A 19,753-nucleotide genomic window follows, 5' to 3' on the forward strand; every position below is an offset into this window, starting at 1 on the left:
TACTTTCTTACAAACTGCAGTTGTAATTGTATTGTCAGTAATGGAAATATACTGACTTTTTATCTGATCCTTGTTATTATCTCAGTGAGAAAAAGGTAACTGTTTGTTAGATTTTTGCAACATATTTCCCAATTGTTAATTAATGCATTTAACGGAACTTTGACATGATTAATATGGCATACATTATTTAAAAAGCTCTCTACATAAAAAATATAATCTAAAATTACTGTTTTGACGACACAGGATATATGTACTTCAATGTTAATTCAAAAGCATACAAATTTCTTCTGCCTTTGGATAAAATACACTTGTTTGGAAGGTAAAGAATTATATTTTGTAAGTTAAAAGTTTAAAATTATATGTGTTTTAATCTTCATGTATAGCACATTAAAAATCTAATTTGTAACCTTTACCATCAATAAAATGTGATGTAAGAGACACAAAACAGAATTTACTTGTTATTTAGTATTTATTTGTGTATCTATAAATAATTTATTATTTATTCTGGTGCTTCAAAAATATTTTTATGACTTTATACAGTTTCAATACAGGAATAAACAGCTTACACTCACATACAGTAAAACAGATAAGATAAACGCATATACATATTTATTTTGTACTTTTAGAAAAGATATGCTTGGGATATGTTTCGTGAACAAGGCGGGTAAAAATATTAGAAATAAACAATAGTTTGTAATAGAGTGTTTATAGTGATTTGTAATATAAAATTTCTCACGAATCATATATTATTACGTGATATACAAGCATATTTTTGAGAACATTTCCATGACGATTGATTACATAAAAATCACAAAATGATTGTTAAAACTAATGCACCAGCTTGTGGCAAAGAAAAATGCTGATTAAAACAATAAACTTTAGCCTTATTAGACGAGGAAAAGTAACTGAGCATTCACCGACTCAGGATGGAATATAAAGATAACTGATAAAAAAGAGACAGAAGACTATTGAAGAAAATAATTGAATATGAATGCAGCCTAGCAAAGCGTGTGAAATAAGCTGAACCATCAGGCAAAATATTTTGAAGCAATAATGTTGCGAGAAAGCCTTACTTTACTGCAACCAAGACAAAGCTTAAACATCTACCGCAAGCGTAGTTAAGGGAGCATGTGTGTTGTAAAAGATGAAAAAAGAGTGCCAAAAATACACTGGAACAGTGGCAGAGTGGATAAAGGATTGGTGGATTTCAGTGGAGACCTCAGATAAAGAACTATTATCTGCTTTGATCAAATTGAATACTATAGATTATAGTGATAAAAATTATAGATGATAAAGATTATTGAACGATACTTGAACTGAACTCTCAGTGGTGTTTTCTACAAGAAATGGGTAGCTAAGATAGTTGGATAACTTCTAAATTAAGTGAAGTGTCCACTTCAGAATCCACTGGCAGTAAGGATTTGGATTTGGGGGTTCAGCACTTAAAAATTCAAAAAGTATGTTGAATATAAAAAATTCATTTCAAAAATTAAAAATACGTTGTGTTTGGTGAAGCACAAAGCATCAACAATCTTCAAATGATCAGACAAATATATTGAAAAATTTGTAAAATACACTAGTCTATGACAAAAATTGAAAATGTAACACGTGTGCTTAAATCCATAACCTTAAAATAGCTAGAATAATTTTAAAAATAGCTATAAAAAGTATATAAGCAGTCTAAATATCTAACACCTTTATAAAATGTATAAGCAAAACCATAACCCTCTGATGAAACAAACTATAACTACTCACTTGACCAATCACTACATCAGTCTGAAAAAGTCAACAACATTTATATTTGGTTAATCACAACTAGAAGACACTTAATTTTAAAACATGAATTCTTTTGACGACTAAACACATTCAGTCTGTAGCAACTTCTATACTGAATGTGTTTTTTGGTGTTATAGAAGAAATAACTATCTTAAAGCTATTGTAATGTCAAATTCTACAGATACTTAAACAGTTCTGTACTTAACCCTTTTAGGAGCGAGCATTTTCTTGAAGATTTTTTGCAGGACAATTATTTTACTAGTGATTAAACATAATACCAAGCCTAAAATGGGGAATTTGCAGGATTTTGGGAAAATGCTCATAAAAAAATTTACAGTAAACATAAACATGTGGTTTTGATGTAATTTTGTGACAGTGAAATATACTATGATCGCGGCATAACATTTAGTTCCCAACAAAAAAGAAAAAATAACAGTTTTAATTAAATACAAAAAATCTGTATGGATAAATTTACAACTTTAATATGCCACACCTCGGAAACTAGACATATTTTTAGTGCAGGATTCTAATTCTGTTTAGAACATATTTTTCTATAAAATTGCAGTTTCATATGTGAGTGAAATTAACTCTAGTTAAGATGATAATTAGTTGTCAACAAAACATGTGCAACATAACTTTTAATTTATATTTTACAGTCTGTGTTATCAACATCAAAATGAAAATTTGTAAACATTCTAAACACAATACTAAGCATATTTGATAAAGATAATAACCTTAAATACTACAAACAATTTGTTGGGATATGGATTGCCAGCTCAGTCCTAAAAGGGTTAACTATTTTTCTGACATCTGATACAGTATATGCAAATCTGCTTTTTATTGTCACTGGCTACTGTTACATTCAAATGTCATAATACTCAGAATTTTGGTTGTTTACAAGCAAAGTAAGACGAGAATGCCATTTGGAGCATTTCTGCATTATATTTTCTTAGTGTTAAAATATTCTATCAATGACAAAACCTTGAATTGGAAATTTTTGCAGTGTCACGTCCTGAGAAAGTCTTAATACTGCAGCTATTTGTGAATGTAGGACATTCAAATTTTGTATTCACAATCGATTCAGTTATGAATTTGGTTTACATTGTAATAATGTATTGTATGTAAAACAGCATCTAAATATAAATAAATAAAATCCAACATTTATAGAATCTAGTACATTTTTTGTAAATGTATTTACAACTACTATTTCCCTGGTAATAGGCTTGCTCCATAAAAAAGGCTGACAGTAAAAGGGTTATAGCAGTGATTGTTGAGTAAGATGAGAGTAGTAGATTTTACACCTTTAGTTTTTATTCAAACACCTGAACCAAGAAATATTTTACTTCAAGAAAGTTACACTGGTTATATAACAAATACTGAATATTAATCCACATATATTTTTATATGAAATTATGTGGTAAATATCTTAAATGGGCTCAAAATATTGAACTACAATATTATAGTGTGAAAAATGTAGTTATTATTTATCATAATATACTTGCCTTCTGATAGATCTGTTGCTAAACTGTGAAAATATTTAAGGTGTATTCATATAATACATATACACTTTGAACTAACACGAAACATATTCGGACCCTGCATGATCGACCTGATTGTTTGTATAGAGAAACGCAGACTGATTGACAATTGGTCACATTCATATTATGTACTCTCTACACAATCAGTATTTCCATCAGTCCAGTTTAAAGGCTGAATACCTAAATGTTATGTTAAAGTTACATGATTGACGAAACAGTAGAATTTAATAGGTACCTGCTTGACCGAAAAAACAATTGACTGAAGGTATCAGGAATTTTTTGACATTTGCCATTGTAACGCCATTGTGATCTCCTCCTCAGATAGATAACAAACATAACACATAACTACAAGTTACGTTGAAGTGAACAAAATAGACAAAAGCTTAGTGACACGCAAGTCAGAAATCACAACTAAATACGCATTGTGCATTGGCAAGTTGAGTGTCATCTCCATATACATTATCTTTGAAATATGCAATTAATTAAACTAACACTAATTATTAAGAACTTCATGAAAGAACACAGGTCGCATTACGTCTAATCGCAACAATTAATTAAAAAACTAACCAGAGGCCAATAATAATTGTCATGGCAGAAACAAAATGGCGGAAAATCAGTGAACAAGGGTGGCCTTTTTATCATTGCTTTACTATTCATGAACTGTTTAAAACCATACTGTGACTCTGCATTGGTTCATTTGAACTCTCCTTTATGGTTGAATTTTTTAGTTTCCTTTTTAGTTTTTTTAGTACTGGCAACCAAAGTAGCCTGATTTCAACTGAGTGGGTGATCCTCTGATTTATTGCCTCAATAAATTTTCTTTTAAAGAAATTAGATTTGCGATGTAGTGATATGAAACATAACGATAATGAATTTTGTTTCACATTAAGATGGCGAATGTCCAAAAAGAAATCTGTTACCTTCAAAAACTCTACATCATCAAAAACCTACTTTAAACAAAGAATTTACTGAAATAAAGAATGACACACAACTACAAATGGTTAATCCAATTGTCAATATCTCTCATAATCTTGCTGATTTGTAACACGAATAAGCCTTCCAAGCCCTTGGAAGGCTTACAAATGCCTCAACTGACCAAGTAGTGAGGGATGTTCCCTAATCTAATGTTATTTGATCTCCAGAAAGTCTGGAAACACTTAAATATTTTGTTTATAAAACAACATAGATAAATGAAACTCTATTGTTGCTTCCTCACTGTAGTTACTTAAAGTTTGGTTATTTTAGGCTATGGGGGTTGTCCTGTGAAGGAAATCGAGAAAGTCTTAAATATAATCATAGGTCCAATTATACATCATTTTAAAGGTCACTTTCTTAGGGGAACAAATTGCCACAAATACGAATGAAAAGTGACTGTTCATTTGGAAGTGGGAGCTTCTCAAAGATTGATTTGTGATGTGGTAATGGAAGCCAAAAGTGTTTTGGTCTCAATCATAACGATTTACAGGTAATAACACTATTATTCCCCTATTATTAGATTATTATTATGAAATGTAAAGTAGATTATAAAGGAAAAAAGAGAATTTAAATTAAAATCAATCAAACTTTGAGAGACTACCATTTCCAAACGAATAATCATTTTTCTGTCCGATTTGTGGTAATGCATTATCCTAAGAAAGACCTTTAAAATGTAGTATAATTGAACCCACGCTTACATTTATGATTTTCTTGACTTCCTTCACAAGACATCCCCTCATAGCCAAACATTGCACCTAAACTGACCAAACTATAAGTAACTACGGTGAGAACACAACTCTAGTTTCATGTATCTATGTTTATGCATAAAGAAAATATTTTTCAGACTTTTTGAACAACTGGTGTAATAAGTCTATGGCAACTTAGTTAATCGTTCAGGATCCAGTTACAGAACTGTTGTTGATTGAGGAATAGATGACACATAGCTATGCTCTAGCTTAACTGCCACTATAAGTTTAGTTTAATGAATTGCCCAGATGTCGGCTCCAAAATTGTACTACAGGTATATCTTGTTCTCTGTTGTGCCTAACTCTGCCTTCTTTCTGCCAGTCACACTAGCAGGAAATTCATCCAGTTTGGCTAATATTCTCTAGATGGTAAACCAACTATATATCTATTGCTATCTTCAGGCTATAACATTCTAGTACTCTATCAACAATCATTAGTATGAGTTATATATCTAAATGCAATAAACGACTGTACATGAAAACATCGTAGATTCTAATGCAAACATGTATCTAGTAGTCATATGGCTGAAATAACATCCTTATGGCTCATAGGGATGTTACATATGGTTGAGTAGAGTTTTTGGAATCCAGCTAAAAAGATTAGCTCTAAGATCAATTACCACTAGATGACACAATAATTTAGTAGAATGACATGAAAAGTTACTAGGCTTAGTTCCAATACACGTACCGGCTTGTCAATCAGGAACCAGGTGACTTCTGGTGGCGGTTCACCTCGGATGTTGACATCATACTTGACCATCTTGCCGGCTCTTACGACAATGTTCTTTAGATTGGTGCGGTCAATTCTAGGTTTCACTGAAAATAGAAGCAAAAAAATTATAAAAGGTACAATTGAAAAAAAATTAACATGAGAAAATAGAATTGAGATTTTCAAATCCAATACAAGTGGATGAACAAATCCAACTTTGAAATATCCAAGTTTTATCTGTTTTATTGTTTTATTGAAATATCCAAACCTTAATCTTTTAGAATATTCCAATTGAACATACAAAGTAAATTAATAATTGAAATGTAAGACGTCAGACTTTGGATCTGAGTTTGACGTAGCGCAGGTTCAAATCCTATCTGTGACTGTACCACTTTATCAGTACTATTGACCTTGTATTGTAAAAACTCTCCTTCATATTTTGTTTGATAAGATCCTTGCACAGGCCAGTGGCCCATGAGGACAGGCAGAATAAGGCTTAAAACGGGATTGACCTCTCCCTTAAAAAATGTAAATATAAAATGATTGATAAATAAACTATTGCAATAAAAGATTTTAGCAAGACGAAATCATCCAGTTCGCAAAGATTGATCAAATGCAAACAAGGGGAAAACAATTATAAGAGAGTCTTTTATTACCTTGAGCAAAGAAAATAGAAGAGAAAGGTTAACATTTTGTGAATTTTGAGGTTAGCCTTAGTACACCTTCATCTTAGTTCAGCACTGACTGTATGTCTGTGACAGGGTCAGATTCCAGACACGCACTAAGAGGAAGGTGAAGGAGCTAAATTCAACATTTACATTGAATCAACCCTTCCCAATATATCTACGTTATGTGTAGATTTTGATACTCACAGGCCTTGTGTTTGACAAGATGCATCTTGCTTGGGTCAGAGGCAGGTGAGGGACCAGCTTTGTTAACAGCAATGATACGGAACTGATATTCTCCTTGTTCCTTCAGACCTGGTACCTTGGCTGACAGCTGATCTGCTGGTACCTCTATTGCTGGCTCCCAATCGGGCTTGAACCTGCCACACATCAGATCATCATTACAACCACATTCTTCACCTTCATTGTGTCACCTTCTCACTTAACATAGCTTAACTTCCATAATCAATTATGCTCACTGAAAAGTAATAAACTTCCATCCTTTTTCTATAAATAGAGTGTAAAAACATACTCACTTGTCTTTTTTCTCAATGATGTATTTCTCAATCGGTGCTCCACCATCAGAATCAGGTTTGTCCCACTTCAGTTTGACACTCTCGTGGTCGTAATCCACAACAACGGGAGTTCCAGGCTTAGTAGGCTCGTCTGAAATCAAGTAGTAGGGCCACATAAATAATTTTCTGACAAACTGGTATGTAAGTCACCATGTGAATTAGTAACATTGTTATTTACATAATTTCTGTGGAACAAATGAACATCTTTTCTTGTAATCTTATGTACGAATTTTACTTTAATATGTTCAATGTGGCAAACACCTGTAGGTGTTAACTGGAAGCATAGTATCAGCATGTTGTGCATGTTTTAATTATTAAGAGCACTAGGTTTTTCACTTATGAGGTCAGATTGTTGTATTGCATAGTTTGCAAAGTTAAAATAGCTAAACACAACACTTAAATCTATTGCTTTTTCTGATAGTGAAATTGCCAATTGGCATTAAAGCTTTTGCTTACCATAAGGATTTTTGGCAATAATTGATCGCTCGGTCTCTAACGGTTCTGAGTCGCCTTCATCGTTGATGGCTGACACTCGGAACTTGTATTCTGCACCAGGTTCTAGACCCGTGATCAACATCTCTGGGTTGTCCCGATCACCCGGAACCTTGCCCACTCTCACCCATTTGCCTGTGGCAAGATCCATCTTCTCCACTTCATATTCCTTCACTGGAGTGCCTCCATCGTCGGAGGGCTTCTTCCAGGCTAACTTGCAGCCGTTCTTGGTGACGTTGGATACTTCCAGTGGTCCCTCAGGGCGGCTAGGCTTGGCTAGAATATACAATCTCGATGAGCCAATATGACTTTAGAATTCAAAAAATTAGTTTTGATATAAGCGTATTGTGAAGTAAACTATTTCATTGAGTAGTTTATATCTTGTAAATACCCTGCTGCTGTTGATTTACTTCGATAAACACTAATCCAATATGATTTTGAAAATCCAACTGTACAATAAAGTTATATGTACAGAAAAATAAACACTATAAATATAATTTTTTAACTAATTTTACTCACTTGTGGCTTTAACTTATTTTAAATTATAGTGGTCCTGATATTTCTACAATGTATGTTATGCTAGAAAATTAAAACAAAACTAACTTACAAGTTCACATTAAAAAATTTGAAAAACACATTTCACAATTTGCTCTTAAATTTACTATATCTTGCAAACTCTTTAATTGTTATGAGTATTCTGAAAACTGTCACTTCAAAACTATTGATTATGATGATTTCATTAAATTTTTTTTGCAAACTAGATGGACAGCAATATGAAAATAAACTGAGGAGTTTCTACTCACCAAGCACAGTCAGCTCAAGGCTCTCAGTGTCTTTGCCGTTAGCGTTCTCGGCGACCAAGGTGTATTTGCCTGTGTCGCGTCGAGTGGCATTGATGATGCTGAAGTTTGTTTGGTAATCAACATTCTCTATCTTGATCCTGTCAGTGGTTATCAGGGCGATACCGTCTCGCCAGATCCATGTCAGTGTTGGCGGGGGTTCACCAGACACATCCACGGTCCACTTGTATGTGCGGCCAGCCTTGATGGTGACACTCTTCATACCGTCTCGGTCGATGCGAGGTTTCACTAGACAATCATTCAGTGATTATTGCACTGCTCAATCAGGTTTCCATAATGTTTTTTGAGGTGTAATTGGTTTGGTATCTTATTAAGCACGGTCTTACATTATATATCTATTCTAGTTTGCCAATAAGCAAAAGGTTTCGTGAACAAATTAAATATTATCTGATTCAATGTTTGATTTTGAGTGGTTTTAATCAGAGTTGATCCATTTAATCCAAATGTCTCAAATATGCAAAAGTTGATTCAAAACTTTATGAAACCTTTAATTGACATTTTACTAGAGTAGGACCTGATCCACTCTTTAGCCTTCCTCTGACTAGTCTTATAGCTTCGACCCTATGCAAAAACTTATATAGGAGAACAATGAACAATACAGAACAGTATTGGTGGATCTTTACTCGTAAAACATTTTAAACTTTAAACCTTTGGAATTGGGTGTTCAAAAAATTAAATCCTTTATGTCTGGGACACTAAATTCTGTTCCACCTCATTGTGATAGAGATGTGCTTTGAACTCATCTTTACATATAATGCATTTTATTATTTACTGTCAAATGTCTATTTCAAGAATTTATTTGTGTTAGCAATTTAAATATTAATTTATAGAGGTGTGAACTGAGAAACTGATGTTAGTTATAACCCTGTAACCCTAAGAACGTCTTTATTTTATGCTTTAATATCTTATACATTATTCTTTATTCAGTTCAGCTATTCTTTTATTATATCAAAATTCCAGGTTTATCGTGCTACACCAATGTGAAAACCCCCTTTAGGAAAATAGCAGTGAGGCAGGAAACGTATTCATGTGGCAATACAGTGTTGACTATAAAATGTTGAAATTTTAAAGTTTTTTGAGTGTTGAAAATTAGAGCAGTATCTTGAATATACATTTATAGATGTTTGTTAAATGGAAAACTCAGTTAATCATATCTTAAGACAGGGCATTCACAATTATGAAACAAGGAATCAAAATGTATAGATTTTAAATCTGAACACAAAACAATGACATTTGTATAAAAATCAAATTGCATGGATAATTTTGAAATAGTGACTGTAACTTGGTTAGCCAATGGCCAAGCAGTATAGGTAAGAGTTTGAATCTGAGTTGGAGATAGGGCAAGTTTGAACTCCCTATGTGTGACTGTAGCATTTTTTATAAGTACTGTCAACTTTTCAATTTACAGGTCTGGCCCATGAGGGCAGGCAAAGTAAGTAAAGCTAAAAAGGGGATCGGCCTCTCCTTTTTGTAAAAAAATGGCAAGAAAGTGGACTGATACTGTTTTATATATACATATATTTGTTATCTCTGATATTAATCAGATCTAAACTGACGCTACCATAGATCTCTACGGATCTGTTAGTATAGAATATTGTCTATTTCTAGATGAAAAGCAGTTTACTTACAGTTCCTGTGCTTGCAGATATGGTTATCGGTGGGTTCACTGGGCTCACTGGCTCCTGCCTTGTTGACAGCCTTCACCCGGAACTGGTAGACCATTTTCTCCTTCAGCCCTTCCACTTTACCCTCTGGGTTGTTGTCATCCGTTTTGGCCACTTCTTCCCAGTCCATGGAAAACTTGTCCTTGGCCTCAATGACGTAATGGAGAATAGGTCGGCCTCCATCACTCTCTGGTTTCTTCCACTTGAGTGTGACACTCTTATTGTCGTAGTCGATGATGTCGGGCTTGCCAGGACGTCCAGGCTCGTCTGAGAATAATCAAGATTCTTATCAATACTTTTTTAATAAGTAATTTTAATTGTTTAAGGATTTCACATATTAAAATAAAGTAAAAAGATCTTTACATAAAAATATGTTTACCATTATTTAAAAATACATACAAAAAGATCAATAAATGGGCCAGAGATCGGTTAAACTACTTTTTAAAGAGATTGACTATGGGCCTGAGAATTTTATCAATCAAAGCAAGAAATAAGCAGAAACAGTTGCAAGTGGACAGTAGTAATGAAAATAATCATATTTTTAAAAGGACCTTGGTCCTCTAGTGAACTACTTTCGGTTTCATTTTTTTGTTTTGCTTTAAGATTGACTGAAGAATGTATGTATAACAGCATTCAAACAGAGAAGAACTGGAGATTATGTAATGAAAAAAAAGAAACACTAGCACAGAAAATGATCTTATTTTGGTCTATAAAAGAATGGGAGTTTACTTCATAATATGACTCGTTATATATCTAAATGAACAGTTGCACCATCAGATATCTTAAAGATATGATGAAAACATTTGAGTACATGCTTTTTTCTTGTATTGTAATTGTTATTCTGAAAATATTCTTATTTATTTAGTAAGAACAGTGGTTCAATTACCGTAAGGATTCTTGGCAACAATGGCTTGTTCGGTCTCCAAAGGCTCAGACTCTCCCTCCTTGTTCACTGCCTTCACTCTGACTTTGTACTTCTTTTTCGGTGTTAATCCTTCCAGTTTGAATGTTCCTGGTGTCTTAGGCCCGACCTGATAAAGAATAATTGATTAGAGAATTCAAATCACAATATCGAAACCAATCTTACGTAACATTGACAACTACTGCAAGAATTACTTTTCCGTATAGTACTGTACTAGTTAAACTACAGTTAATCCTGTTTTGCCAAAATATTTCTTAAAAGTTCTTCAAGAAGAATCCTACCTCTCCGGCAGGCACCCAACGTCCGGTGTCCATGTCCATTTTCTCAATGACGTATCCTGTGATGTCAGATCCTCCATTATCCTCGGGCTTGTTCCACTGCACTGTGATGTGGTTTGCCCGCACTTCAATGGGCTCCAGAGGTCCGATAGGCTTGGATGGTTTATCTGAAGTAACAAGAGAATTTTAAGATTTGATTTTAGGTTCAAAAATAATTAAATTTCCCCATCTACTATACTATAGTTGATAATGTTCACAGTAAAAATGTGGTATAAGAAAGGTCAGTTATGTAATTTGATTGCCATAAAGAATGAAGGTTACCTGAAGGTGTGAGAAAAAATATCGAGAACTGGAGGAAGGAAAGATTAAATAAAAGTAAACGAAAGAAATACTTTTTATGGCCAAGGACAGAATAAAATGAGATGTACTGTTTCTGAAAACGTACAGTATTGACTGGTAGCAATGTTTTAAATAAGAAGATAGCTACGTTAAGAAGAAGTAAATTATGAACTTACCGAGAACAACAACTTCAGCGATACCCTCGCAAACCCCAGAACTGTTGGTCAGGATCAGCTTGTACTTGCCACTGTCGGCCCTGACAGCTCTTCTCACTGTCACCACAGTGTTGCGTTCGTACTTGTCTATTGTTGTCCTAAAATGAAACATTAAAGTCATACTTTTTAGAATGTAAGTAAACACAAACTTACTTACAATGGGGGTTATTGTTTCATGAAAAGCAATGTTTCAAGTGTTGTGTGTACAATTGATATCTGAAGTTGACTCCTCCTTTTACAGAGGTATACCTGTCCATTAGTATCCAAATTTTCAAAACCCAAGTCTAAAACTATTGGTTTTTATGTGTGTTTATAATTTTTAACTCTTGCAGCCTAATTATATGTAGAACCTTCCTCACATGCTATTCGTCTGCATTTTGTAGAGACATGGATTACAATGTGCGGACGAAGAATAGTCTAGAATATAGTCTATACAGAAGCAATAAACTAATATTTTGAAGAATTTATTAGGTATTCTTTTTGTTAAAATACTAATAGAAAAAATTAACAGCATGCACTCAAAATAATGGCTCACATTTTCATACATCAATCATACAGTAAAATTAGTACCTAATTAAAATTTCAAAGTTTTAAGAATCTTTCACGACTACACGGTTCAGATTTTATGAATAAAATATATTCTATTCTAAAAAATTCTGAGTTCCAATAGTGTGGTACTTTTTTCCGTCCCTGTGCATGATAAGTGCAATGTTACTTTTAACACTCAGCCTAATGTAGCACTAAAAAATCTGAACCTTTTACGAAAAGAGTATAACAATACCTATACTAACAGCAACTAAAAACCTATACTCACATCCATTAGTGTAGGAATGTAGGATTATGACTTACTTGTCGTTGTCATCCTTGATTTCAACACCATTCAGCTGCCATACCACCTCAGGTTCGGGTTCACCTCCGTATTTGATATCGTACTTGATTACTTGACCCTTCTTTATTACTATGTTTTGCAGGTCATCTCCAATAATGAAAGGTTTCACTGAAACATTTCATGCATCATATCAAATATACATTCAAGCTTGAATTTTATCCATAATAGATAAAATTCAACACAAATTAAATGGACAAGACACAATTCTTGGTTTAGTTATCAGTAATAAAAATTCCACGAGTCAAATATGTGATTTTTGTAACACTATTTATGACAACTATAAAGATGAATTATGTCTAAATTTTGTCACTTACCAAATCTGCACTTGGCAATGATTGGTTTTGTAGCATCGCTAGGCTCTCCAGGGCCGGCTTTATTGACAGCCTTGATGCGGAACTCGTACTGAGTTCCCTCCTTCAGTCCATCGATGGTGGCGGCTTGGACATCTCCATCAATCACCTTGCCTTCCACCCAGTCCTTGCCAAACTTCTCCTACACAATCAGTACCAATTAGTATCGTAAATATTTGGTGACAAATCAAGAGAATACATTTTTAAAGTTTTTTTCTTAATACTTAAAGGTAACCAAAGGAAATATTCAAGGTATTGAAAGCCAGGATTGGGGTTATGTCTGATTTGAGGATCAAGATAATTTTAAACCATCTGGGCAAAGTTTGGGTAAAAAACTTGACTTGACTTCGATCTAATACAAAAGCTGTATACAAATACACTTTTGAGGAAATCTTTTAGAAAATCCATGCATTTTTTTATTGGATATGCTCGTGGACGTATAAGGCTATAATGAAAGGTAAAAAAACGGGGAAATTTTCATAAGGGTTGGGAATGTTGAGAGTAAAGAAATGTTCTGTACCCTTGATGTAAAATACTGCCAATAGTGCCACAAGGCTGATTTTCACAACCGTGTGCTAACCAATTAACGCAAAAACCCATTACATAGATAATTTTTCTCATTTGCTGATTTGTAAAATAAAAAATTTAAAAAAAGGAACATGGAATTTATTGCGAAACTGTGCTCAAAAATGAATCACTATTTCGTAAACAAACTATTTAAATGTACTAATATTGCCAATGTTTTTTTCAACAAAATCCAGTAACATAGTAATATAAATTGATTTTTTTGGAGGATAAAAAATATGAGATGTAGCATTGCTTACTTTGTATTCAATGATGTAGCCTGTAATAGGAGCTCCTCCATCATTTTCTGGCTTTGTCCATTTGAGGTCTGCATGGTCCTTGTCCCAATCCACAACTTCTACGTTTGTTGGCTTTCCAGGCTCATCTGTACAGAAAATCATTTAAATTCCTGTTAACATCAGGCAATGCTTTTCAATGCATTTTATGATTTTTCATTGTGCCACAGGCAATATATCGCACCAATGACATATTGTATTGCACCTCCTTCTCAGAGTGTGAATATTATCACTTAAAACAATGCTTCTTTAAATATTACTGCACCCAACAACAGTGATCCTGTTCGACAGGTCAGGTCAAGAAAGCTACTACTTTCCCTCCACCCTACCATCAACAATATTTTACCACCTCATCGGTGTATGTTTCAACACCCTAGTTAGAAATATGATTGTTGAACTTTACCAATTATTCCCTTCGCATTTGTCTCCATTTTAGGAATAAACTTGATCTACAATGTATTTATGGAATTTCATATCTGCTTTTTAAGTACTTGAAATACTTTTTCAAACTTGAGGTACTTGAAATTGTTCCAACAAAAATTTTATTGTTTATAAAGTGAATTGAAAATTATGAAACTACATAATAAAGTTACTACTTTTAGATTGCTGTAGAAATTAACTGTAACAAAACTCAATAACACTAGCTGAAACTTAAATGTAAACACTGAAATACTAGTGTTCTCAGTTTTCATTGAAATCTTACTAGCCTAAATAACTCATAGGAAATACTCACCCCAAGGATCTTTAGCCAATACAGGTTTGGCAAATATGTTTGGTTCTGAAGAGCCAATCTTGTTGACTGCCCTTATCCTAAACTTGTACTCCTTCTTGTGAATCAAGTCTGTCACGTGGAAGGTTGTGGGCTCAGTGGCAGGAACTTCAGCTATGCTATGCCAACCTCCTGGAATTGAAAAGGACAAAATTGCTATTCCTGTTCACTTTTATAGAGAGGTTCAAATTAATAAATAAGTTAGATAATTAATTAATTTAATATTATGAAATACTTTATGTCTTATTTTGGGTTGATGATTCACTAACATTTTTTTAATATTTTAAAAACTCGGTTAGGGCATTTCCAGAACGTATGAGTGTACATGTATCATGCTGTACGAATTTCCATTACAATAGAAATCACATTTTTGTTAGAAAGAAGACAGGTTATCACATAAAATAAATGCTTCAGTTGAAAAATACAATTTATATACTGATAAATCGATAACGCTCCTTGTTATTCATACACCTGCAAAATGAAAACTATGGTACAATGTTTAATTTCATTTATTACTAGAAAACTTCACTCACATAATCTTAAAAATGAAATTTTTTACTTTCTGTATTTATTTGAATGGTGAAATTTTAAATGCTATAAAATAAACAGCTGTGTAATTTAATAGAGCTAATGATAAATTTAATGTAACAATGAATAACAATTTTGTAAATCAACGTTATACAAAACTACAGCCCTAGTAATTTTTGATAACAGCATTCCGATGATGTTATGTTTTATTGTTGAATCTCAAATTTATATATATATATATATATAATTAATAATAAATCTTTATTGCGTTCACAATTTAAGAAAATTGTATACAATTGTCAATATTTTTAGCTGATTACAATTTAGAACAAAACTAAATGATTTAACCAATTAATTTCAAATTTCCATTAATTTCAAATTTGATCCCAGCGGCTCATCATAAACTCTTCAACAGAGAAGAACACCCTCGACACCAATAGGTTTCTCAATCAAGCTTTGAATTTTTTATGATCATTTAAATTTTTTATCTCATCAGGGAGCTTATTTATCAACTTAACGCCAACCTCGGATGATAAACGTTCGAACGTGGCAGTTCTGTGCTGTTGAATACGGAAGTTGTCCCGGCCCCTAGTCCCATATTGGTGAACGTCCCTGCCTTGGACCAACTCACACTTGAATCGGCAGTACAGAGCAACTTTAAGGATATAGAGAGAGGGCAAAGTCAGCAATTCAAGCTCCCTGAAGGAATTTTTACACGAATCTCTGAATTTCAATTTTGAAATTATTCGGACCGCTTTCTTTTGGATTCTAAATACTCTATCAAATTTGTATTTAGAACAGCTGCCCCACAGTCAGCCAGTATGTTATATGAGGATATACAAGGCCAAAATAGGCCGTTCTTAATACATCATATATATGTAATTTACATGGATCAATTTATTTTAAATGCTACAGTAAAAGCAGTCAAATGCGGATAGTGATATATATGATATACGCAGACTCACCTTTGACACTCAAGTCCTGCCTTTCAATCACGTACTGGATGAGAGTGGAACCACCATCATCCACAGGAGGCTTCCATTTCACAATGCAGCTGGTCTGGTAAATGTCCGTAACATTGATCTCTTGAGGAGGTTGAGGTACATCTGGAAATACCAAACTACAGTAGTACACAACGTATTTTGGAGTGAAGAACCTATTGTTACTACTGAAAAATAACTGCTAGTTGGAAAGTTGTGTCTATACTATCATAATGGATGGTTATCTCACGAGAGATATAATTCAGATTTCAGAGGAGATGTTATCCTCATACTATTTGGTGAGCAAAAGGCTACCTATAGACAATAGACATAGACAATAGACAATTGCTTTATTTTCGTATTCATTAAGAACAGAAATGGTGTCAAATATGATAAGACATATAGTCAATTAATTGTAGATAAAAGTTGCTAACTACATTAACAATTAACATGTTTAACTGACACAGTTTAGGTAGCTATTTCTTTAAAACATGATAAAAGTTTTACCAAAATAACAATTACAAAATACACATATAATTTACATATTTACATTGGTTATATTCTTGAACTCTTCAACACTATATATTGACCTTCCAACAAGCCACTTAATAAGTCTTTTCTTCAGAACCTGCGGAGTGCTGGTTTTGAAGTTCTTCGGAAGCATATTATAAAGCTTCGCTCCAGCATAAGACGGCTTCTTGGCAAAAAGAGCTGAGTGATGTAAGGGAAGACTGAAGTCATTGGCCCGCCTTGTGTTGTAATCATGGATGTCACCATTCCTCTCGGACGTTGTGTGTAGGCGTGTAGAATCACTTCAGTAATGTACAGAGTTATCACTGTAGGAATTCCCAAGGTCTTGAAAGCCTCTTTGCAGCTATCTCGAAAGTCTAGATCAGCCATGATTCGTATTGCACGCTTCTGTAAAACCAACACTCGCTGGAGATTCCCTGCAGATGATCCACCCCATAGTACTATACCATAACGAATGTGGGTCTCAAACAGAGCATGGTATGCGGTTCTTGTTGCAGTAGGTGTACCAATTGATTTTATCCTCTTTAGCACAAAGAGTGCTGAGCTGAGTTTTTTGCATAAGCCGTCTATGTGGCAGTTCCAAGTCAACCGGTCATCGATCACTACCCCAAGGTGTTTTTGTGGTTCGTACTCTTTCAAGGTTGGGTGGAACATGAACTTCATCCTTATTTTTACCAAAAGTAAGGCATTTTGTTTTTGATGCGTTGAAAATTAAATCGTTCCTAAGGCAGTATTCCTGAGCCATATTTACAGATGTTATGGTGTTCATTTCATAAACTATGAAATTAAAAAAGATACACATATTTGATAGTAAAAAAATTCCCAAGAAATCGTTACCTAAATTCAAACAGTCATTTACTAAATACAAAATTCTCATTCCTGCGGTTGGCAGCATTGTTGTTGAAAACATCCAGCACTTTTTTCATTATTCCATCAAAAGTAGCAGGTTGTTCAAGCATTTGTTTAGCCTTAGGCATTATGATTACAGATTTGGATGGATTAATATCTCACAGATTCACGTCAACCAATACGTTCACTATAAGGACGTATCTTATTTTGAGTCCATTCAGTGCAATTTGAGTAAAGCATATGAAAGTTACATCTGTAATCTGTTTGCTGTATCTTGTAATAATTTTACAATAAGCAGCTATATAGTATACCGAGGACACAAGTTTTCCATCTTGTAACATAGTTAGGTTTCAACAAATTTCAGTTACGTTCTAAATCTTACCTTGCATGTTGATCTTGATGTCTTTGACATCCTCGCCTTGGGCATTGGAAATCTTGATCTGGTATTTGCCGCTGAGGCCTCGAGCAGGCTTCTTGACTGTGTATGTGACTTTCTCCTCGTGTACAACCACCTCCACCTCCTTCAGTGGCAGGGGTTTGCCATCCTTCACCAGCTTTGCCTCTATCTGGGATTGTTTGGTGCCCGACACTAAACATAACAACACAGATGTGTAAAGTTCACTGATTATCATAAAGAAAATTCCAAAAACATACAAAAAATGGAGTAAGAAAGACAGATAAAAAGCATATTCAAAGTGAAGCAGTCACTTCTTGAGTTTATTCCTTTACATGTCGATGAAGGTTCTATACTTCTTAATCCTAATACTCTCTTTTCATACATTATTTTAACAACCAAAATCTTAAAATCCACAGTATTTCATTAAAAAGGTTACTTTCTTAATGATACAATTGCTTGTGTTGTAGTAAAGAATGACCTTTGTTGTCTAACGTTTTGTCCAGATGTTACTTTTCATTAAAACTTGAATAAGTCAGGTAGACCTAATTCAGCAGATCTGTTAAATTACAATATATGTACCTTTGAAGGGCACTTGGAAGGTAATTGGATGGTTGGCTGGAGCATCCACTGAATCACCAAAGTCAATCATGGGTTTGCTCTCTCCCTTCTTCACCTCCAGCTTGCAGGAAGATGTCAATTCTCCAGACTTGCACATGATCTCGGCAGAGTCAGTCATCTCCAGCTTGTTGAACACCAACTGGTGTTTACCTCCTCCCAGATTCTTGATTTCCACTCTGTGCATAAATTTATTTGCGTAAGTAATCGTAATCCACTATTTCAAAAGGTATTATAGTTTATACTTCAAATTATGAAAAAACATATCCTGATGATTCTTGTCCCAAATAAAAACGCCATTGATACATATGCAATGTACTAAACCAGAAGTAGAGAAAATGTATCCATAGATTTTTATAGACTAAATAAAACTATTAATAATAGTTTACAACTTTATTAATACTTTATTTACTTATTTCTTGTAAAAGTCTACAACTTTTTAAGACCATTTATCTCTAAATATGATTAAAGTTAATTTAAAGGAAAATTTTATTCCTGGCTTTTAGTCAATCCATTTTATTTTTTTTAAAGAATCTTTTGACTGTGGAACTGCTAGTTTCTAGACATAAAATAATTTAGTTTAATGATTAGATTTTAAATGTTAATGTCATATGTTTTTTATCTATACAGACTACATTAGAAAATGTATCAATGTTATATAATTCTGTTGTTGTAATATATGAGGCTGTGTTTTACTTCTATTGTTATTTATTTATTTGTTATATACCTGTTTAAATTTGTTATTTATTTATTTATTTTAAAAATAGTATTTAAGTTGTGGCATGACTGTTTTGGGAACTTCAAGTTTTGGGTTCCAAAGTTTGCTTATCTGGACTTCTGCTAGTTTTCATATTTTATACATGACTTGTGTCGATGCTTGTGTAAGCTTTATGGCAATAAATGTATTCTTATTCTTATTTTTAGTGAAACATCAACAACCTAACAGTCAATCAGATGGCGTGAAACTTCAAATAATCTTTTCTAACAACATTGCCTGAATTAAATTTTTTTAATATTTCCATCTTGGTCCTGCCTAGGTCAAAAATTGCCATCTCTAAAATTATATGTAGATTCTTGCTTGACATAAGCTTGTCGTGAAGACTTTCCTTCTCCACCCATGAAGAAATGGCCTTGATGACCAAATTGTAGATTTTATATCCTAGTTTGGTATACAGTTTTTGATTAGTTACAATTCGAGCCATTGACCTATCACGTAGATGTTGCAGAACCT

General features: G+C 33.5%; 1 protein-coding gene across 1 annotated transcript in view; it reads right to left on the bottom strand.

The window, feature by feature from the left end:
* Nucleotides 1-19,753, bottom strand: part of LOC124368748 (twitchin-like) — a 260,447-nt gene that overhangs the window by 109,584 nt on the left and 131,110 nt on the right. The window contains 17 exon segments of the mRNA XM_046826091.1: nt 1,756-1,776; nt 5,724-5,851; nt 6,617-6,789; nt 6,946-7,075; nt 7,441-7,752; nt 8,280-8,564; nt 9,965-10,267; nt 10,887-11,031; nt 11,204-11,367; nt 11,716-11,852; nt 12,604-12,751; nt 12,958-13,135; nt 13,818-13,942; nt 14,587-14,754; nt 16,116-16,256; nt 17,893-18,099; nt 18,487-18,701. Coding sequence (XP_046682047.1) covers nt 1,756-1,776; nt 5,724-5,851; nt 6,617-6,789; nt 6,946-7,075; nt 7,441-7,752; nt 8,280-8,564; nt 9,965-10,267; nt 10,887-11,031; nt 11,204-11,367; nt 11,716-11,852; nt 12,604-12,751; nt 12,958-13,135; nt 13,818-13,942; nt 14,587-14,754; nt 16,116-16,256; nt 17,893-18,099; nt 18,487-18,701 — 2,980 coding nt within the window.

The sequence above is a fragment of the Homalodisca vitripennis genome, chromosome X (genome assembly GCF_021130785.1).
Source record: "Homalodisca vitripennis isolate AUS2020 chromosome X, UT_GWSS_2.1, whole genome shotgun sequence".
Taxonomy (NCBI): domain Eukaryota; kingdom Metazoa; phylum Arthropoda; class Insecta; order Hemiptera; family Cicadellidae; genus Homalodisca; species Homalodisca vitripennis.